Consider the following 19,957-nt stretch of genomic DNA (forward strand, 5'->3'; position numbering starts at 1 on the left):
TCAGATGGTACTGTATTCCTTTTTATTTATCTGGCAAAATAAAGGGAAGGGAAGCATTTGGAAAGAGCCAAAGTTAACAGTCAGGAAATACAAAAATATAGATAACACAGCTGTTTTGATTTATTTCCTCTTTCTCTCTCCAAATGGAAAAAAAAAAAAACTTTATTTCTTTGGATCAACATATAATAATATGGACTTGATACTTATAAGACATCTTTTACACACAGGATGCACAAATCCATGTTCAGCCTTCATCATGCAACCTCTAACTACTCAGTTCATGGTCCAGTGATGTCTATTCATCAGTTTGCAAATCATCCCCCCTCCCCTCCATTTATTTCTAATAGATATCTAATGCACAAAGATGGAGCTCCCTCTCTCCCACCTGAACCCTCTAGTCTCTCTCTGGTGAAAAAGATCACAGCGATAGCTCCTCGTGGTGTGTCAGGAAGCCTGGAGACTCGCAGCTTGATAGAGGCTGTTCATGCTTGTGGTTGGACTTTTGTCTGGAGAGTCCTAAACATGATGAAAAGCACTGACACGGCTGGTCTCCAGGCTTCTCCCCACTGTTCCTCTAATTCTCCAGGACTGTCCCACGTTTGGACGGGGGCACCAGGTGTTCAGGCAGCGTGGGCGGCAACTCGTGGCCCTCCAACTTCACCTTGATGAGGTGGTTGGCCAGGGCGAACTCCTCATCATCGAGGAGGCCATCTTTATCCACATCTGCTAGCTTCCAGATCTTTCCCAGGACCGTGTTGGGCAGCTTGGACTTCAGCATCTCCTTCTTGGCTGCGGCGCCAGACACTTTGCCGTTGATGGGCGAGAGGGTGTAGAAGATCTCATCATATGAAGGCTTGTCACGACCCACCACCCACTCCAGCTCATCGATGCCTTCGCTGGCACCCTCTCCATAGCCATGACCAAAGGGGCCGCTCATGGTTCCCTCAAAGGCTCCGCCCTTGACAGACTGGCTGGGCATGGTGGCCTCTTCCTGGCGCACCATGGCCATGAGACGGGCGATGTCGTTGGCGAGCATGTCCTCCACCGTCTCCAGCAGCTTGGGCTTCAGCGCTGCAAACTTAGAGAAGTCCTGGCCGTTCAGCAGCTCCTAAAGGAATTGGGGGGTTGAGAGAAAACAGGAATTGGTGATAGAAATAGATCAGTCTTCAATGGTTACCAATGAGAACAGCATACAAGAAACAGGATTTCCTGACAAACCAGGAAAAATAAATCTCATCTCAGTCCTGGCCCATCCTGGAGGGCAAGAGCAGGAAAGAAGGGCAAAGATGTGAAGAGAGTGAAGGTTGGAAGGTCATTCTACTCTGAAACATTTGTTTTGTAACACTTTATATAAACAAGGCGAAAATAAAGTCACAGTTATGATTCAATCAAATACTACTACACTGAACAAAATTATAATCGCAACACTTTTGTTTTTGCCCCATTCATCATGAGCTGAACTAAAAGATCTAAGACTTTCTCTCTGTACACAAAGGCCTATTTCTCTCAAATATTGTTCACAAATCTGTCAAAATCTTAGTGAGCACTTCTCCTTTGCCGAGATAATCCATCCACTTTGCATGTGTGATATATCAGGATGCTGAGCAGACAGAATGGGTATTGCACAAGTGTGCCTTAGGCTGGCCACAATAAAAGGCCACTCGAAAATGTTGGGGGGGGGGCGTCCGGAAACCAGTCAGTATCTGGTGTGACCACCATTTGCCTCACGCAGTGCAACACATCTCCTTCTCATATAGTTGATCAGGTGGTTGATTGTGGCCTGTGGAATGTTGGTCCACTACTCTTCAAAGTGCAAAGTTGCAGTCAGGTCGAGATGAGGACGACGAGCATGCAGATGAGCTTCCCTGAGACAGTTCCTTACAGTTTGTGCAGAATTTCTTTGGTTATGCACACCGATTGTTACAGCAGTTGTCCGGGTGGCTGGTCTCAGACAATCTTGGAGCTGAAGATGCTGGATGTGGAGGTCCTGGGATGGTGTGGTTACACGTGGTCTGCGGTTGTGAGGCCGGTTGGATGTACTGCCAAATTCTCTGAAATGCCTTTGGAGACAGCTTATGGTAGAGAAATAAACATTCAATTCACAGGCAACAGCTCTGGTGGACATTCCTTTTTTTTATTTTTTTATTTTTTTTATATATTTTTTTTAATTGGTGGACATTCCTACAGTCAGCATGCCAGTTGCATGCTCCCTCAAAACTTGCGACATCTGTGGCATTGTGCTGTGTGATGGAACTGCATATTTTCGAGTGGCCTTTTTATTGTGGCCAGCCTAAGGCACAACTGTACAATACTCATGCTTTCCGATGAGCATCTTGATATGCCAAATCCGGTGAGGTGGATGGATTATCTCGGCAAAGGAGAAGTGCTCACTAACACTGATTTTGACAGATTTGTGAACAATATTTGAGAGAAATAGGCCTTTTGCATACATAGACAAAGTCTTAGATCTTTGAGTTCAGCTCATGATGAATGGGGACAAAAACAAAAGTGTTGAGTTTATAATTTTGTTCAGTATACATCGCAGTTTGTCTCACCTGCATCTTGGCGAGGTTGGGGAAGTCTCCAGGTGAGATCTGGTGCTCCTTCTCAATCTTATGGTAGATCTCTCCCAGGTTGGCTATCAGTTCCTTCTTCTTGGAGTCCTTTCCAAACACACTGGGCATGTCCTTTTTCAGAGAGCTGATGATGTAAGCTTGCACCTGAACACAAACAAGAGACATATTTTCTGTGATTATTGAACTGTGCTTTTGTTGCAACTGTGTGGAGTGGGGTTATTTATATTTTTATAATTTTGACTTATTTCTTCAAAGTAAAGGCTGGGTTGTTACAATCAGTTATGTACTGAGCTGTAAACTAATTAATGAACTGACTTAATAAACAGAGTTAATTAACCGAGTAGTGGTGTTACATATATGGATACTAGTGCAGTGCCTGTTCACAGGGGCCAGTGTGAAGCCTCTCTGCTCTTTCATTGAGACAGAAGATACATTGATTAACAAGTTAATCAACCCTTTTGTGGAAAATCCACATGAGACACAGATTATCTTAAACCAAGTTGGGTTGGGTTTATGAAATATATGTATCTTATAGTAGCAGAAATAACAAATAATCCCTCTTCTCTTTTTGTAAGTGTTTCTGGTTTCTAGTTTATCAAATTGCTTTAATCTTCGACATACTATTGTTCTCACTTCTGTCTGTGGTTAGTTAAGAAACTGAACACATCACATAGTTGCATAAAACAGTACATTTTCTGTGTAATCCTACTCTTGTGGGGAAGGAGAAAAAGACAGTGAAAATAAGATCAGGTGCTTTTTATCCACTCTTACAGCATGGCTCTATGGATGGAAATGTTAGTCAGTCTACCACTTTGTTCCTGATGGAAATATCTCAACAATTATTGGATGGATTTCTGTGAAAGTCCCTGACTTTTCCTCTAGTGCGTACAGTTTTGAGTGAAGAAACAAATATTGGCTGGATTGCTATGAAATTTGGTACAGATATTCATGTTCTCCCTGATGAACTGTAGTAACTTTGGCAACCACCTGACTTTTCCTCTAGCGCCATCATCAGGTCAAAATAGTAATCTGTTTGTTTTTTTGACCAAATACCAGAGAAACTAGTAACATTCCCCTCAGCCTCACGTACATTGTATTTATTACTAATTAAAAATGTTAGCACCCTAAACATCGGCATGTTATTGTCACTGTGAGAATGTTAGCATGCTGACGTTAGCTTTTAGCTCAAAGCACCGCTGTGCCTCACAGAGCTGCTAGCATTACTCTGGACTCAAGTCTCGTTGGTACTGACCTTGGCGAGGCGTGCTCGTTTGATGAGGTCATTGAGTTTGCGTAGTGCCGCGTTACGTGGCAACGACTGGATGTCCAAGAACAGATCCTGCTCCTCTGCCTCAAACAACTTCCTGTTGTCTGGGACCAACAGGGGCTGGGCCCAGAACGACCCGATGTAAACGCGCACCACCTGCAATAAAGTTTGCACAAGTTAATCACCATTAGTTCCACTGTTCATAGGAATGATTTCAGAGGTCACATACATGAAACTGCAATATGTCTTGAATGTGTTAAACACAAAAATACATTTGTATACTCATAACAGAGATACAGTATGTGTGACAATAAAGTACTGTGAGGTTGACAGTGAAGCCACAATTACATTTTAAAATCTACATATGTGTTTTGTGCTTCACGACACAATACACTCTCAAGGTCAATAAATAATTCTCTACACGATCCAAAGGTTTCTCTGAGATCAGTTTATGGACGTGGCCCGGGATCAAACATTAACTAAACAGTCAGGGAAAAATCATAAGACAAGCTGTTTCACAGGGTATCAGGTAGCAAAAAAAACTCCACTTTTATTACACTCATAAATTTCTTCTGTTACAATGACAAACATTAGCATCAATAATCTTAAAATCTGTCTGCATCCTTGGAAACGTAATTTGACGTCTTTCCAGGCCTACCAAAGACTGAATGAGATTGAAATGGCGTCCATTTAAATACATTTGCCAATTACACAAAAACACAAACAGGAAAATCAAAAACTTTTTACCTCGGGCGTGTTGATGATTTTGCCCAAAGACCACATCAGCGCTCCGTAGACCCTCATCAGCTGCTGAGTGCTAATCTGGTCCGCCTTGTTCAGCACCACACGCATTTTGTCCTCATGGTTCTTAAGGGCTCGGATCACCTCAGAGAACTCATCCGAGATGTCCAGCTTGTGGGCGTCAAACAGGAGGATGATGCGGTCCACGCGCTCAGCAAACCACTCCAGCACTGCGGCGAAATCGTAACCTAGAGAGAGGAAAGGAGAAGAGGCCGGCTGTTTAAAGAAGGGAATCTGCACAGACATTGTTGTGATAATGACTCGCACTATAGACCAGTTATCTTTGTTTACAGATTGTTCACTACTTTGAACTGACACAAGGTGAAATAACTTTAAATCTAGTATGTATTAAGGTCGGAAAAAATAGTCTGACATTAGTTTTCCAAAAGGATGCTGTTTCACACACTGAGTGAGGACAGGCAGTATTTGGATTAAGGATGCCATATCATGTCAGCCACTCTGATCCTTATTATTTTGAGTACCAGTGGATTTTTTGAAGCCAGTACTGATATTGATATTTGGAAGCCTAATTACAACAATATATCAGCAGATAGCATTTTTTTCACGTAAACAAACAATCTTTACACATCCCTTAGATCTGTTTTCTTGAAGAATTGTGACCAAGACATATTTTAAGTAGGAACTCGACAATGCTCTCTAATAGACAAATCCGATATGTAGAGTACCGCACATCTAGTTTGGCATTTCTGTACTGCAATTTCTAGTTACTTAACTGACAACTAATAAGCCAATATATCAGTGGAATTGCTTGTGACAGGTCATGTGATCAACAATGTGGTAAAATGTGTTCTATGTTTAGATGCATTTCAGACATGAATCTCTTCACAGAAAGACATTTCTTTTAGTGAAATTCCTAATACAGGTGACTGCAAAGTTCACTGATATCATGGGACAATACTCCAGCAGTTGTGTACTTGCACAGACCACTTGTCACTATAAGATGTCTGATAGAGAGTCCTTATAGCGTAAGAGCTGTTTTAGTTTACAACAACTGCTACAGACCCAGTCAATATCAACATCTTTTCTGATCAGATGAGAATCACCTGTGAAACATAAATCCAGGACGAGGTATTCATAACTGGTGAGTACAGAGGAAGATGCACAGTGAGGTGGCCAGCTTGCATGTGAACTAACTTACAGTGGATTGTCTGTTTTCCCCACTCATGTCAGTGTGAAAGCATAGCTCGCATTTTGCATTAGTACTGTGCGTACAAATATCAGGCGTAAACCAAGTAGTGATAGGTGTAGTGTAGGAGAAATACAAGAATTCAACCTGACAAATAGCTCAATTGCTCCAATCAGTCATTAAATTGTGTGTTGGAGCAGGTTTAATTGCGAGTTCTCCATTCAGTCTTATTGATAGTGTTTAGACAGAGCTTTCTCCCCTGGTTACTTATTAACTAGCTTTACTGAGACAGCAGAGGAGGTGAAAGAAGTTAAAGACAGTTTGAACCTTGAGTCCCTCTGGAAAACCTGACTTGTCAATCTACAGCATGCACTAGCCTTAGCAAAGAAATGACCTCTAGCAGGGAACATTTTCAGCAATGTGCTTTATAAACAATAAGCTTGCGAGTAATGATACATAAAAAAGAGTAAGCAAGAGAGCAAGCATTTGAGATATACACTGAAAACATGGGTTAAGATCAAATGTTACGCAGTGTCAGTTATGATGATAACACCAAAAAGTGTCAAGGCCTGAACTGCGTTGTGCTACACACATGTGACTGCTGAAGAAACTCAATGTACTCACTTCCTTTAGTAATTTCAGTAACAAGGGGACTAAGTCAAATTACATAAAACAGGCCTTTTTCTGCAGGTTTCCTTTGCTTTGAGGAGCTGGGGAGGGAGTAATGAACAGGGAATTATGGTTTTCATTAGTGTCCGTGTGTCATTTGAAGAATGCAGTTGCTCTGAAAGCTCATCTTGGCTACTCATCAGCGCCAGATCTGCTGCACATGCATTCCAACATGGCTGGCTTTTGTCTGCGTCTGAGCACATGTATATAAAAGAAACGTAGAGATACAGTAGACAGATGGAGCGAAAATGAAATGGCGATGAATAGGGAGAGGGATAGGAGTAAAAAAAGAAAGAGAAAGATGGGGATGGGGTGGGGGGCACACAGTAAAAGTGAAAGTAACAATGTAACAAGAGATGGCCATAGTGGATGGATGCTGGAAACCACCTTCGGCGCAAAGGAGTTTGTGCCTGTTTGGGCGCATGACGACATATGAAACTAAGGGGGAATAAAAGGGGAATATTTAAAGTCCAAGATCCCTGTGGGAGCAAGCCGAGGACTCAATGTCTCTGAAGTCTGTTTTTAACACGTGTCAGGCAGAGAGAGAGAGAGAGAGAGACAGCTGCTCAAACTTAGGCTTACTTATAGCACGTAGCATCAACAACTGCTCGGTCTCCACCATATGCACAGACATGCAGGGATACACCCACACACGAATTACAAATTTGGACTTCAATGTGCCAATCACTGATACAGAGAGCAGAGAAGTGGAAAGACCAATTTGAGCTGCTTGTTGTGTAGTCTCATTAAAAAATACATTCACATCTCCTGGATAATTAAAAGGAACAGTTTGATGCTGAACACACGCTGAGAAGATCAATACCACTATTGTGTCAGTAGAGTAAATATGAAGCTATAGCCAGGAGCCAGTTAGCTTAGCCTAGCATAAATACTGGAGATAAAGGGAAACAGCTAGCCTGGCTCTGTCCAAAGGCAACAAACCAGTTGTAAAGCTCAGTAATTAACATACTACATATATGTTGTTATTAAATTAAGGTTCAACTACCAATGATTTTTATTAATTTGCCAACTAACTTTCCTTATTAATGGTGTAGTCTAGAAAAGTAAAAAAAATGTCCATCACAACTTCACAGAGCACAAAGTAATGATATTGCTTTTACATTACTTTTTTGTCTGTCTTTTGTGACCTTTTGTTACAGAGCCAGGCTAGCTGCTTCCCCCTGTTTCCAGTCTTTATTCGAAGCTAAACTAAGCTAAGCTTCTCTGGCGGTAGCTTCATATTTAACGTACAGACATGAGAATGGTATTAATCTTCTCATCTTAATCTGGGAAAGAACCCGAATTTTCCCCAAATGTCAAACTATTCCTTAGAGGTACTGTATATGAGATTCTGAACATTAATTTAGCAGCAAACAACTATCTGGTATGTAGAGATATAGTGGAGTGATTCTATTCTCATCTAACTGTGATTTATTTCAAAAAGAGATGGTTAGAACTGTAAAAAGACTAAGAAAGACAGTTTGCCGAGTTATTTTGTTTTTGTCCACTTTGAATGAGATGGGTTTTTTTTACCATGATTTGCTAGATAAAAGTTTTTCTCAATGGAGCCTGGTGGGCCACAGCGCCCTTTTGTTTTTATCCAAGATGCTGGTGCTCTAGTACCACATTTAGTGGCAGTGAATGTTGCATACAGCACCTTTAAAACAATGCTGCACTTAACTTCTGAGAATTGTTGATAAATGGCATAAACGTTTGTGTATACATGTTAAGCCATGACCAGTGACAGTGGGAAAGTCAGTCTCATTATAGCTTTCACTTCATGGTTCCCTCAGGAACAAGCATTGAGGCATACTTGCTGACCTCATCAAAAAATAATCCACAAAAAAAAGCATTATGCAATGAAAAAGCTTGGCTTCTTATGCACAACACAATCTCACCATTTCTGAATGTAATGTTCTTTTAGACTTTTAGTAGACCTTCAGAACGTACTGGTCAATCGAGCCAGTATGTTGAGTACATGCACACACATGCATGCACGCTTGCCCGTCACACTTCAGCTGCACAATCAAATCATTCCTGTTTATATATGACACAGTCAGTACAGTATGTCTGGGTAGTACTGTATCTGTGTTTATACAGAAACAGTTAAGAGGGTGACGTGTATGTGTGTCTGTCTTTGAGAGTAAGAATGTATGTCTGTATAGAAACAAAACTGTCTGAGGTAAGAGGCATCAGATTTTGTCTGCTCATCCTCTTTTTTGGATGGAGTCACCTTGACATGAACCAGCCTTTTTATTCATGTAGACACACAAACACTTCCTGGTTTCTTATCAGATGGCTCATTTACGCTTGTAGGTTTAGTTGCTTCTTTGGCCTTTTCAGTGTCTTTGCCAGCTATCTGTACTCTTTCCATCGCTCCAACTGCTTCTTATTAGGTCTAAAACAAACACTTTTTCCATCATGGATAATTTTCTCGATTAATTGATTAAACGTTTGGTATAAAAAATATATAAAATGTTGGGAAACAGCGAAAAATGTCTTCAAATTGTTTGTTTTGAGCTTCCACAGTTAAAATCCCAAAGATATTAAAAATATATGGCATTTCTGCTTGAAAAATCAATCAATTATCAAAATAGTTGCTGATTCATTTTCAGTCATTTAAGCTGTGCTTCCTAATATCTTTTCTCGTTTCCTTTTTGCTATGTCTCGTGGGAAATTAATAATAAAGAGCAGATTCATTGACTGCATCAGCTCTCTGTGCAACACAGGCTTTAGTGGAAGCGGGAGGGGGGCAGTCTTGGGAAATTCTCTGCTATGTTTGCCATTTTACTCCACATCCTTTCCCTAGAGTACACAAAAACTCTACTGCTTGTATCTGCGCTTCCTCTAAATGGGGCTCAAATCAGGTGGCAAAAGCAGAAGCTGCGTTCAGCTGCACTGTTATCTTCTGCCTGTGATCATCAAAAGTAAAAGAAAAACTGTGTACGTGGCAATTCTGAAGTGACCCTGCAGGTCACACAGGGGTTAGAGCTTGTGGAGAAATGGATAAAAATATGAACGGATTTATTTCCACACAGCACAGGGAAACGACTCAGATATAAAGTGATAAATGATATAGCATAGGACAAGTAGAAAGGGTACAGAGGCTACATAAAGGAAATGTTTCCACTATTGCCGTTAATTCAGTTTTTATATAAACCTAGCTCCAGGCCAATCTGAATACAGAAAGAAAGGGGGAAGGACGTGACAGAGGATAGTGTTGGGTAGAAAACCAAAGGTAGAGAGACAGGAAATGCACTTCAAAGTGTTTAGCACCCTCTCCTTGTTACTGTAAAACTGTGAAGGGCTCCATCTGATCACATGACCTATTTGCTTAGGCTTTAACCTGAGGGCTTTAAGAGTTAAATACAGGTTTGAAAGCTAAATGAGCTAGACTGCTAGAGTTAACTTTGCAGAGCACATGCACAGAAATACTAGAGTTAGGCCTAAAGACAGGAAGAGTATTAGGGTTGTTTACACATGCTTCCTTCTCATATTTGAACTTGCAACTTCCTGTGGGTTTATTTGACATGTGTGCAAGGCAAGTATTTCAGTGTTTATGACCACAGAGGGTGTGGCTCTGACAGCAGTAGTACTAATAAGTAGGTGAGTGATAGAGCAGGTGAAGTTTAATGTTCACATCAGGCAGACCTCTGCTGATCCTCTGCTTCTCCCCTGACAGGATTCCAGGAGTGTCGATGATACTGATGCTCTCCAGGACTGGGTTAGGCATCTGGGCACACATGAACCTGCCAAGAAAATACAGGGAAGAGAGAGGGTCAGCACAGGGCACGGAGGGGAGAAAGAGAAAGTAAAAGAGAGAGAGATGCAAAAAACCAGTCTGGTGACTGTGTTTACACATAAGCTTGGTGTTAAACAGACATTATTCTGGAGCTGTTCAGTAACAACCTTTATGCTCATATGCTTACATTAGTGGAACTCCCTTGCTGGAAAAAATATACAACTAAAACACAAAGTAGTAGTTAATGGAATTTTCTTTTCTTTTTTTTTTTTTAATGGATTCAGGGTGCTTCCCTTTTCGGAAGTTATACAATGTTCCCATTTATATAATTAGCTCAACAGTAGGTACATATTAAAATAATAATGCCAAATGAAAAAATGAAGTTTTTCCAAACGTCACACTTGATACCCGGTGTTGGATTTGTTTATATTTATTTGACAGGGACAATGTTGTACCAGATATAGCTAAAAGCTAATTCCCACCTGCAGTCCCTTTGCCGGTGCCAATAGTTCCTTGGGCAGTGCCAATTAAAACTTATGTTCAAACTACGGCTACAAACTAACAGCTACTTTGATTATTGATTAATTTCCCAATCATTTTCTATTTGAATCTGAATCTACTTTGGTGTGTAAAATGTCAGTAAATACTGAAAGATGCCTGTTGCAATGCCCTAGAGTCCAAGGTTGAAGTCTTGAAATTGCTTGTTTTGTCAAAGATATTCATTTTACTGTCACATGAGACACAGAAAAGTAGCAAATCCTCACAATTAAAAAGCTGAAATCAGCAAACATTTGGCAGTTTGACCAAAAAATGACTTTTATTAATTATTATTGCGATTTATCAAAATAGTTGCCAATTCATTTTCTGCTGGTCGGCTAATTTATTAATCGATTAATTGTTTCAGCTCTAGTTGACACCTTGAATGTAGTTTAGTAGTTACAAAAACAGTGAGACTGCTTGATAATATAGTCAGGTTTTCCAAACAGCGGGGATGGGGGATGACTTGCTTGTAGGTCCCCATTGAACGTTAGGGAAACACTGGGACAATCCATTTTACGTTTCAAATTGTAGGCCTGAGTCATTCCCAGTCCAACATAATTCACTGCACAATGGCCTCTTTTAAGATGGGACACTGGGGTTTAAACTTAAAAAGGGAAGTCAAGACACACACACACACACAAACAAACACAGACAGATATACACAGAGGATGAGTGGTTTTGCATAAACCCACGGTGTCTCACTTCGGACAAAGAAGGGGATTGTTAAGGAACCAAGCAGCACAGAGTACTACTTCTCGCTCTGCTGCCCGTTCACTCAATCTGAACCGATACTCCCAACATGAGCTCAGAGGCACTGGGTCATAAGACTGGGAGAACTGTGCTTTTACATTCCTACAGTAACCATACGGAGGTCAGACACACACACACACACACACACATCACCCTAACAGAGATCCCATACCACATGTAGGGAGGAAAAAGGAAAAATCCAAGGACAATGAACAAGTCAAAGAAATATAAGAGGGAGGCCCTATGCATGGCATTACATTACAATAACAGTGACTGCCAAAGATAACAAACATGCAGGTTTTTCCGCTCCCTCTCATAGCTGATGGCTTATGATAACCAGTTGGAATTTTGGCACAGGTTTTCCATTTAACTATCTAACCCTACAGTTTCCACACAGGGCTTGCAGGGGGAAAAATGCTCAGATGAACTCGAGCTGGAAATTTTGAAGCAGAGGACCCTACCAGCCACGGGGGCCACCAAGAGTCTAGAAATACCTGAGCCCCGTCGACGTTTGATTATGTCTCAAGAAAGTGAGAAACCCATCCTCTCTGTGAGGCATGAAGGCCTGGGTTAGATCAGACCTCTCATGTAAGTAGAGGTCTGGCTCCAGCTCATGGAAGTTCTTCCTCTCTTGCCCCACCTCTTGACCTATGGCCTTCCAGCACATCTTAACCTCAACTTCCTGTAGAGGAGAGGAAATGGGGCGGCTGTCGCTAGCGCAGGAGATGTGCAAAGAGATGACACTTTTCCATTTACTTCCTCTAAAATCTTGTCTTGTGTGTGTGTATAAATTATCTCTATATATATATATATATTTATACCTACACTTATCCTCATGTGTATTTGTTTGTTTCCTGCTCTATAAGGCCGTACCCTATCTCGGCAAAGTGCAGAGTCAGTGTCCTGGAATAACAGGCCATGAGCAGGACAGGACAAAGCGGGACAGGATAGGCCAGGGTGGGCCAGTGTGGAACTTAAACTTTGCTGACTCTGGTTTTACTAACTAATGGCTTACAGGCAGCACAAACACACAGAGGTCTTCTGACTGCAGTGGCATTTAACTAGAAAGGAACAAAAGCTAAACAATATGCATGTTTTTGTGGAGGTGGAAGAGAAGTACTTATGTGGGTTACTTTTATGGAAACATGTATGATATAGACTTTCGTACAAATCAGTACACATGCAAAGGAATGAAATCTGAAACCAGGCTGGTACAAAACAAAAAAGATGGAAAAATTGGCAAGGTATCCTTTTGGGTTTACCAAATCCAAGAGCCAACTGTAGGTGCATGGGTCTCATGACTGATTTCTGTTTACTCTCTTCATAAATAACTGATTATACTGATGGTAAGTCATATCTGAGGATGGTAGTTAAAGGCTAATCTGCATGGTGAATTACTATGGTTAAAAACCTAAACAGTGGAACTGCCAACACACTGACCAAGGCCCTGTGTACTCCTCTGACGCAGTATCTTCTCCTCCACCTTTAAATCAGTCATTACTGATCTTTGATACCGCCTACCTGCTTTTATGAGTAAAAACCCATTCAAACAACCAACAGTTGAATCCAAAATACTTTTAGCCTCCTGAGAGGAAAGTGGAAAACTGGCACAGTGTGAGCCAAAAACAGCCCAGTTCCAAATGTTCATCTGGATCTGGTTCCTTACAGAAGTTTGTGGGCCTGCTCTAGGCTACATGTTATCACATCTGATTGATTATATATTAGCCCTACATATACACAGAGAGGTTCAGAGAGGTAATGCACCTTCTATTGCCATATACACACATATTCTGCTACGTATGATCATGTGAGCTTTCCCTAAGCCAAGGCATGACTCCTCAAGCATGAATATGCCTCTGAGACAAAGATGCAGATCGAATTCAAAGTGACACACAAGTCCCATAATATCACAGGACTGTGTCCAACAGTTTGACAAATGATGCTACAATGGACAATAGCCTTTGTTTATACACAATCTTATCTGGTTTCCACTCAAGTCTGTAATAAACTCCAGCGGGGTGAATAGTGGCCTTTGAAGTCCCAACACCCCATGCACTTTTAAAAAGAGTTATCTGAACTGCATGGCTTCACTTTCTGAGTTTGACTGATGCAGTTTGCCAGAAGCTTGCGCTCATGCAAGATAACACAAACACTGACGCCACATAATTGAAGGAAAGGATCTCAGTGGACAATGGGAAATACTGGGGAAGTGTCACCTTGAGTGTTTGTACTAAACCAGCATGCGGCTACACAACCCACTTGATAATCTGAAGCTAATAACAGATTAAGATCACGACAGTCATTTGTATTTGCCCGTCCGTCTGGTTGGATTTTCCTGTGCAGGGTGACATCACACTGGCTTACTGGGTAGAGAGGGTATACTCATGTCCTCTATAAAGCCAGCTGGTTGATACCAGCAACATTCGGATGTTAGTCATCTGATGTCATCACAAATCCTCACACAATAGATTGCATTAAGGTGTTTTAGCTTTCCGCAAGCAGCATCACACTGGCTGTGACTCGTAGCACCCTGCTTGTGCTGTCTCACCTTGCACTCTGACTTTAAGAAACGCTGGCAGTCTTTCAGCAGTCCTTCTTTGCTCTCTCCTTGTTTAAAAGCACACCACCGGTCAGGTTTTCTCTCTATACCATTTGTTTAACTTTCTCTTTTGCTTTTATTTTGCTGCTGCTTTAGACAGGGATGAGTTTGGTTTTTTTTGGCCATGAGAAAGTTTTTTGACATCTGGCTGAAGCGTCACTCTGATTGATTCATTAAACTTTGGGAAGTGATCTGGAAGTTTCCTCAGACTGTCTGGATTAATAGTCATGTGGATCAGACTCCAATGAGCTGACTGTACTGACACCCTAAGTATAACCTTAGTGAAACATCTGCTGACTCAGCGTTACAATACTACAAGGAAGACAGTCACACCAAAACCTTTAACCCTATGTGATAAGATTCATTCAGCCTTGATGAAGTAACACATATATGAAGTAACATATATATGGGGTGGGGGGACAAAACTTATGGCAATGACATTAAAGGATAAGACAAAGTCAGCTTGTTGCCTAAAGGCATCACAAGCAAGTATTTCTATGCTCAAGGGGCCCACGCTGTGAGGTTGGGACAAAACGATCTGTCTCCAGTGACTCTGCCAGGTGCTTTTAGGAAGGAGAGCCTGAAGAGTGGCAAGGGCTAATGTAAACTGTCAGTAAAGGGCTTCCTTGTCAGGTGGTATAAGGTGATGGAAAGCACCTTCCTGTTCTCTGCTTTGCCATACACAGGGTGGTTCTTTCACCAAGCTATTGACACTAAACACCCGTATTCTCTGGGGATGATGACAGAGAGAAAACTCTCACGCACACTTGGCCCTGAGACTGCTGGGAACATTGTGCAAGAGCACATTACTGTGATTTTACCTCGAGAAAAAGTGTGCTACATGTAAGAACCTGTAGGGAGGGCATTTAAATCACGGGTAGTGCGGTGTTATGACACGTTTCTTAACACACAGCTGTATTAACTCTTGACGTTTCAAGACCAGCATGGCATTGGCGCGACATATATTCATTTCATTCACGCCTTAATACATAACTGTGGGTCTCTTGTGGCCCTAATCCTAGTGTATTACATTTTTCACATTGTTCTGTGTAAGCTCTTTAATGGGGTCTGGGCACTCGGCACTGGGTTTACCTGTTAAGGAACGCGTTGCCAAAGGCGTTGAGTTTGCGGAAGGGCTTCTTGGGGTCGACAACCAGAGCATTACCCGGTATCACCCCCTCCTGTTCACCGTGCATCACCGCGATGAAAGAGTCCGTGGTCGGCTCGGGGCCAATCCGCATACCGGGGAAGTCCTGCTCCATGAGGTGCCGGATGAAGGTGGTTTTTCCGGTAGAGTACTGACCCACCAGGAGGACCATGGGCTTGTTGTCGAAGTCGGCATCTTCGAGAGCAGGGGAGTGGAAGTCGTGGAATCGATACGTGTCCTCCAGCGGGAACAGTTTGGTCCTGTAAAGCCGTCGCAGCCCCTCCGACACGTTCTGAAACAGCTCAGGATCCTTCTTCAAGTTTTTTCTGAACATGGTTACTGTTTTTTGGCCTTGGTTGACACAACTGTGTCAGTCTCCCCTTGAATAAGTATCTGGTTTAGTGGTGTGGATCTCTCACACCGTCAAGAGAGTAGCTGCCTGCTGGAGTGAAGCAACGGCTGGGCGAGGTTTTGGAAGTTTTTGTTCCCACCCTCCTCTTCGCTAGCTAGTCACACACTACGACTCACTCATTTAGGGACGACTCTCTCTTTATCTGACGTTAGCTAACGTAAAATAGCCAACTACACTTCACTATAAATACTTAGGTTAGCTCTAGGTAGCTATATATAGTGTACTGCTACACAAATGTGACCGTACAACCGTTACACCTCATCTAAACGGTTAGCTAACTCACTTAGCAACCCGCTGTCAGTTAGTGAACCCCACCAAAGAAGGCTGGCACACGGATACCGGAAACATAACATTTTTTTCACAATAAAAGCCTCAACAATGACAGCCAGTGTAGTCTCCAATATAGTTTATATTCGTGTATGTTTATGCTCCCCAACTTTAAATTCCACAATTGATCAGAATTGTCTTTATTTGCACAATCCTTCACGTTAAAATAGTCACAATGTTTCATTCATTTTCAGCGTTGTTTGTATTTTACTGTGTATTTTTCACCATTTTCAGTTTGGGAGTTTCTGTTTTGAGCCTCAGAAAAGTTTATAGTCTGACACCGAATAGCTCTATTGTTTCGTGGGTTTCAACAGAATAACACACACGACCTTTTATTATAGTAAGATAAAAATACATATATCCATTTTTTGTCTTAACATAAACATCCTCTCACAAATATTCTATTCTGTACCTGTCTTTTATGGTGCCATTATGTCAGTATGACATCGTTATATATTTCATTTGTTTCTGATATACTATGTCTTGACCTATAGCCTATGGACATTTATTGACAGCATTCATGCACTAATGCTAGTGAAACTTCCAGTAATGTTTTAAGATATTATGTCACTTTCACATACATATGTGGTTTTGGGTTTAATTTCAAATTGCTATATATAGTTGAACACAGATATGGTCACAAAGATACCTACATTCATTTTCAGTTTTGTTTTCACTTTGCAGGAAAAAGTGTTCCTTCTATTCATGGTGTATGTATTTTTGATTTTGATTTTGATTTCAGACAGCTACTTTATATGGATTGCACACACATAAAGCACTCTCTCTCTCTCTCTCTCTCTCTCTCTCTCTCTCTCTCTCTCACACTCTCACACACACACACACACACACACACACACACACACACACACACACACACACACACAATAATGATAATGATAAGGTGAGGTGTTTGTGTTTTCTCTGTACAAACAGCACAATAATGAAAAAGAAAGACAGGTATACAGGATTTAAGGGATCAATAAAATTTTATTGAAAAGAGCAATCTGCACAGAAATAAGCATAAAAATGGCACAGAATGGAAAAACAACAAATATAATAGACTTTAATGTACACAACCCATTAACTTTTGGAAGTCACATTGTGTGAACTGTAAGCTACAGAGAGTCCCAGCAGTTTTCCGATGACAAGAGGTGTCCCTCCACAGATAACAGCAGCTCCACTGGAAGCCAGAGTTTTTCCATATGGAGATGCTGTTACAGCTGGTGAGACCCACAGAAACAGTACAGCTAACGGCGCATGCAGATCATGAGAACATGGTGGTGGTCCTATTCATTTCACCACAATATTGGTTGTATAGTTTTCTGCTGACTTCTACTATTCAATGAGACAAATTGCTGGAGGTTACTTTAATTGTTTAGAAATATAGCCTATATTAAGTGAGCAAAAACTGTTTTTTTCCCAGATGTGATTATACTAATTTAACAATTTAAAATGCACATTAAACATGCTCCTCTGGCCTTTGACATGTGTGTTGTATGGATTGTGAATTGTTCAAGTCCCCAGCTGAGGCTACAACCAGATGATTGTTACAATACCCTTAAACTGTCGGATTGCATCAGCGGTTCAAAGATAAGAATTTCATATTGCAACAAATTTGAGATACATGACACCATGTGAAGAATCACACATATGAAGTAATGCTGCCCTCTTTTGGTTGGGCTTAACTCACAATAAGAAACAAAATCCTTTTACTGCATACTTTGTTATCTGGGCCCTTGTGTGATAAAACCACCCACACCTAATAAAAATATCCTCCACCATAGCCTTATGTCTCCTGATCTTGGTTTTTACTGTTTCTGAGAAACATGCGACCCTTATGACACCAATAAAATCATTCATTCACTCAATCAAAGTGTGCTAGGAGTCAGGAGAGAGTGCCGTCCCAGTGAATGAATTTTAGCCTTTAGTCCAATTGTAAAAATTTTTATCTTTTACGTATAGGCATTGAGATGGGTTTGAACACGTTGTAAACACGAGTGTGCATTATTTCCTTGTGTGCATCTCCTCTACTTAGTTCCCCACAATCTCTCTTAACGTATCCCAAATGAGCTTTGACCCTTAACGCTCTCCTTCTGTAAAAAAAACAGAGCTGTAAAGCAATTTAAGGGTAGCCTAAATAGACCTTCACCCCTATTATCTCCTTCAACTTTGCAGACTCAGCTTTTTACTGGACAAATCCACTATGAAAGTGTTATCAGAGAATCTGTGAATCTCAGCACTCAAATGTGAATAAATGATGAAAGCACATTAATTTCAAGTCTTGCCAGAGAATCTGATCTGGTCAATGCTTTGACAGAAAATCAAGTTTGAGAAGAAGTACCATATTTTTATCATGCAGGCTTGACTCAATACTACTAGACATCTTCACTCTCACCCTGTTGACAAGAGTTTGGGTAACTTCAGAGTCAAAATCAACAGATTATATTTCAGTCAGTCTTAAGATTCCAACAGTTGGTTGAGACAGATATAAGAGGTACAAGGACTTTAATTCTGTCTGAAATGAAGTGTGAAAAACAGATTTTGGCCCCATTATCAGCTGTGCTAATAATCATTGCATGGTAATGCATGATAAACACAATCAATTTAACTTAATTTACAGAATGAACCAACGATTTCATCAGGAGCTTTTTACCATTTTTTGAATATCTATGTCTTTGCAGCCATTTGGTTTACTTCACATGAGGTTGCAAATTTGCCCATAGGATGATCAGTTATTGACTTTTCACTGATCAGAGAACATGAATGCACTTCCAGTGACTAGTTGATAGTATGATGAAATATAAAAGCTTCTTTGATTGCTAATTTTTAGTTCATTAGCCACATTAAAATGTAGTATATAAAGAGTTCATACTCACCAAGTAAAAACGGCAAATGAGGCTCAATTCAGTCATTCATTCAAAAATGGAGAACAGAAATAACCACATGAAAGTGCAAGGAAAAGCAAGCCAAACAAATAAATGGTAAGCACGAGAGAAAAACAGCTAGTGGGTGAGCTTTTAAAAGAGGAGGGAAGTCAGTGAAGTGAGCAGGCTGAGACAGAAGTCCGTGAGTAATGGTGGACTCGTGGATGAGGGCTGCTTAAGACTGCGTGGGGGAGAGAATAAAATTAATCATTACACTTACTGTAAATATGTAACAGACCCAACCTGCTCATAAAAGTCAGCAAATTGCATTGTGTTTAAACACCCACAGACACATGAGGATGGCATCCAATCATGCAAGATGAAGAGCAGCCAATGAGAGACACCATCCATCAGAGCTCGAAGCACTTCAAACATCCTCCTCATACTTTCATTCAGTGTGTCATATCTTCCTCCTGCTACTGTCACATTTTCCAAAATTAGATAAAGACATACTTCTTACCAAATGAAAGAATGAAGTCTTGGGCAGAAGTTTTGTATTCATTATATATTCATATCTTATCTCATTATGGAGCTGTAGACTGTTGAATAGAGAGTGTGCACTTGTGACAATTTGCCCCATCGGCAGGTAAATTGTCACACTACATAGGGTAAGTTGTCACACTGGATTATCAAACAGTTAGAACATTTAATTGTGAATATTGATTTCAATTTCAAATTGTAACCAGAACTAAAAGTAAAATCAATCAACAATCAAGCCTAGAGAATTTGGAAAATAAATAATTTAATTCAAAACAAACATGTTGGCAGAGCACACTTTAAGTGGGACAACCTCTTTGAACTTTAAAATCAAACGTTCTCTGGAGTGCAAATAGATCTATGGTAATTCAATGTAATGCTGCAGATAACTTGCTTAAATGTATAACTTCTTAACTAAACAGATGTGGTGTTTAAACACACTAATGCAACAATGTACATTTTTGTACAACGTACATATGCATCTGACTAATCAGACATGTGTTTAGAGTCACAGATTTGGCACACATAAATTGCCTGGCCTGAGGTGCAAGCATCGCAGGCCCATTTTTTGCATTTCAC

The 19,957-nt window shown here is 40.8% G+C and overlaps 1 protein-coding gene across 1 annotated transcript; it reads right to left on the reverse strand.

Moving 5' to 3' along the window:
* Positions 1-15,972, reverse strand: ehd1a (EH-domain containing 1a). Its single transcript, XM_038699387.1, has 6 exons — positions 15,184-15,972; positions 10,112-10,209; positions 4,591-4,832; positions 3,829-3,999; positions 2,556-2,720; positions 1-1,108 (listed from the first exon to the last, which is right to left on the reverse strand). Exons 1-6 carry the CDS (start codon positions 15,570-15,572, stop codon positions 575-577), a joined length of 1,599 nt encoding a protein of 532 aa, XP_038555315.1. The 5' UTR covers positions 15,573-15,972; the 3' UTR covers positions 1-574.
* Positions 15,973-19,957: the final 3,985 nt, after the last annotated feature.

This window comes from Micropterus salmoides, unplaced genomic scaffold (genome assembly GCF_014851395.1).
Source record: "Micropterus salmoides isolate LMB-PRFRI ecotype aquatic unplaced genomic scaffold, ASM1485139v1 Ms_hic_scaffold_5, whole genome shotgun sequence".
Classification (NCBI taxonomy): Eukaryota; Metazoa; Chordata; class Actinopteri; order Centrarchiformes; family Centrarchidae; genus Micropterus; species Micropterus salmoides.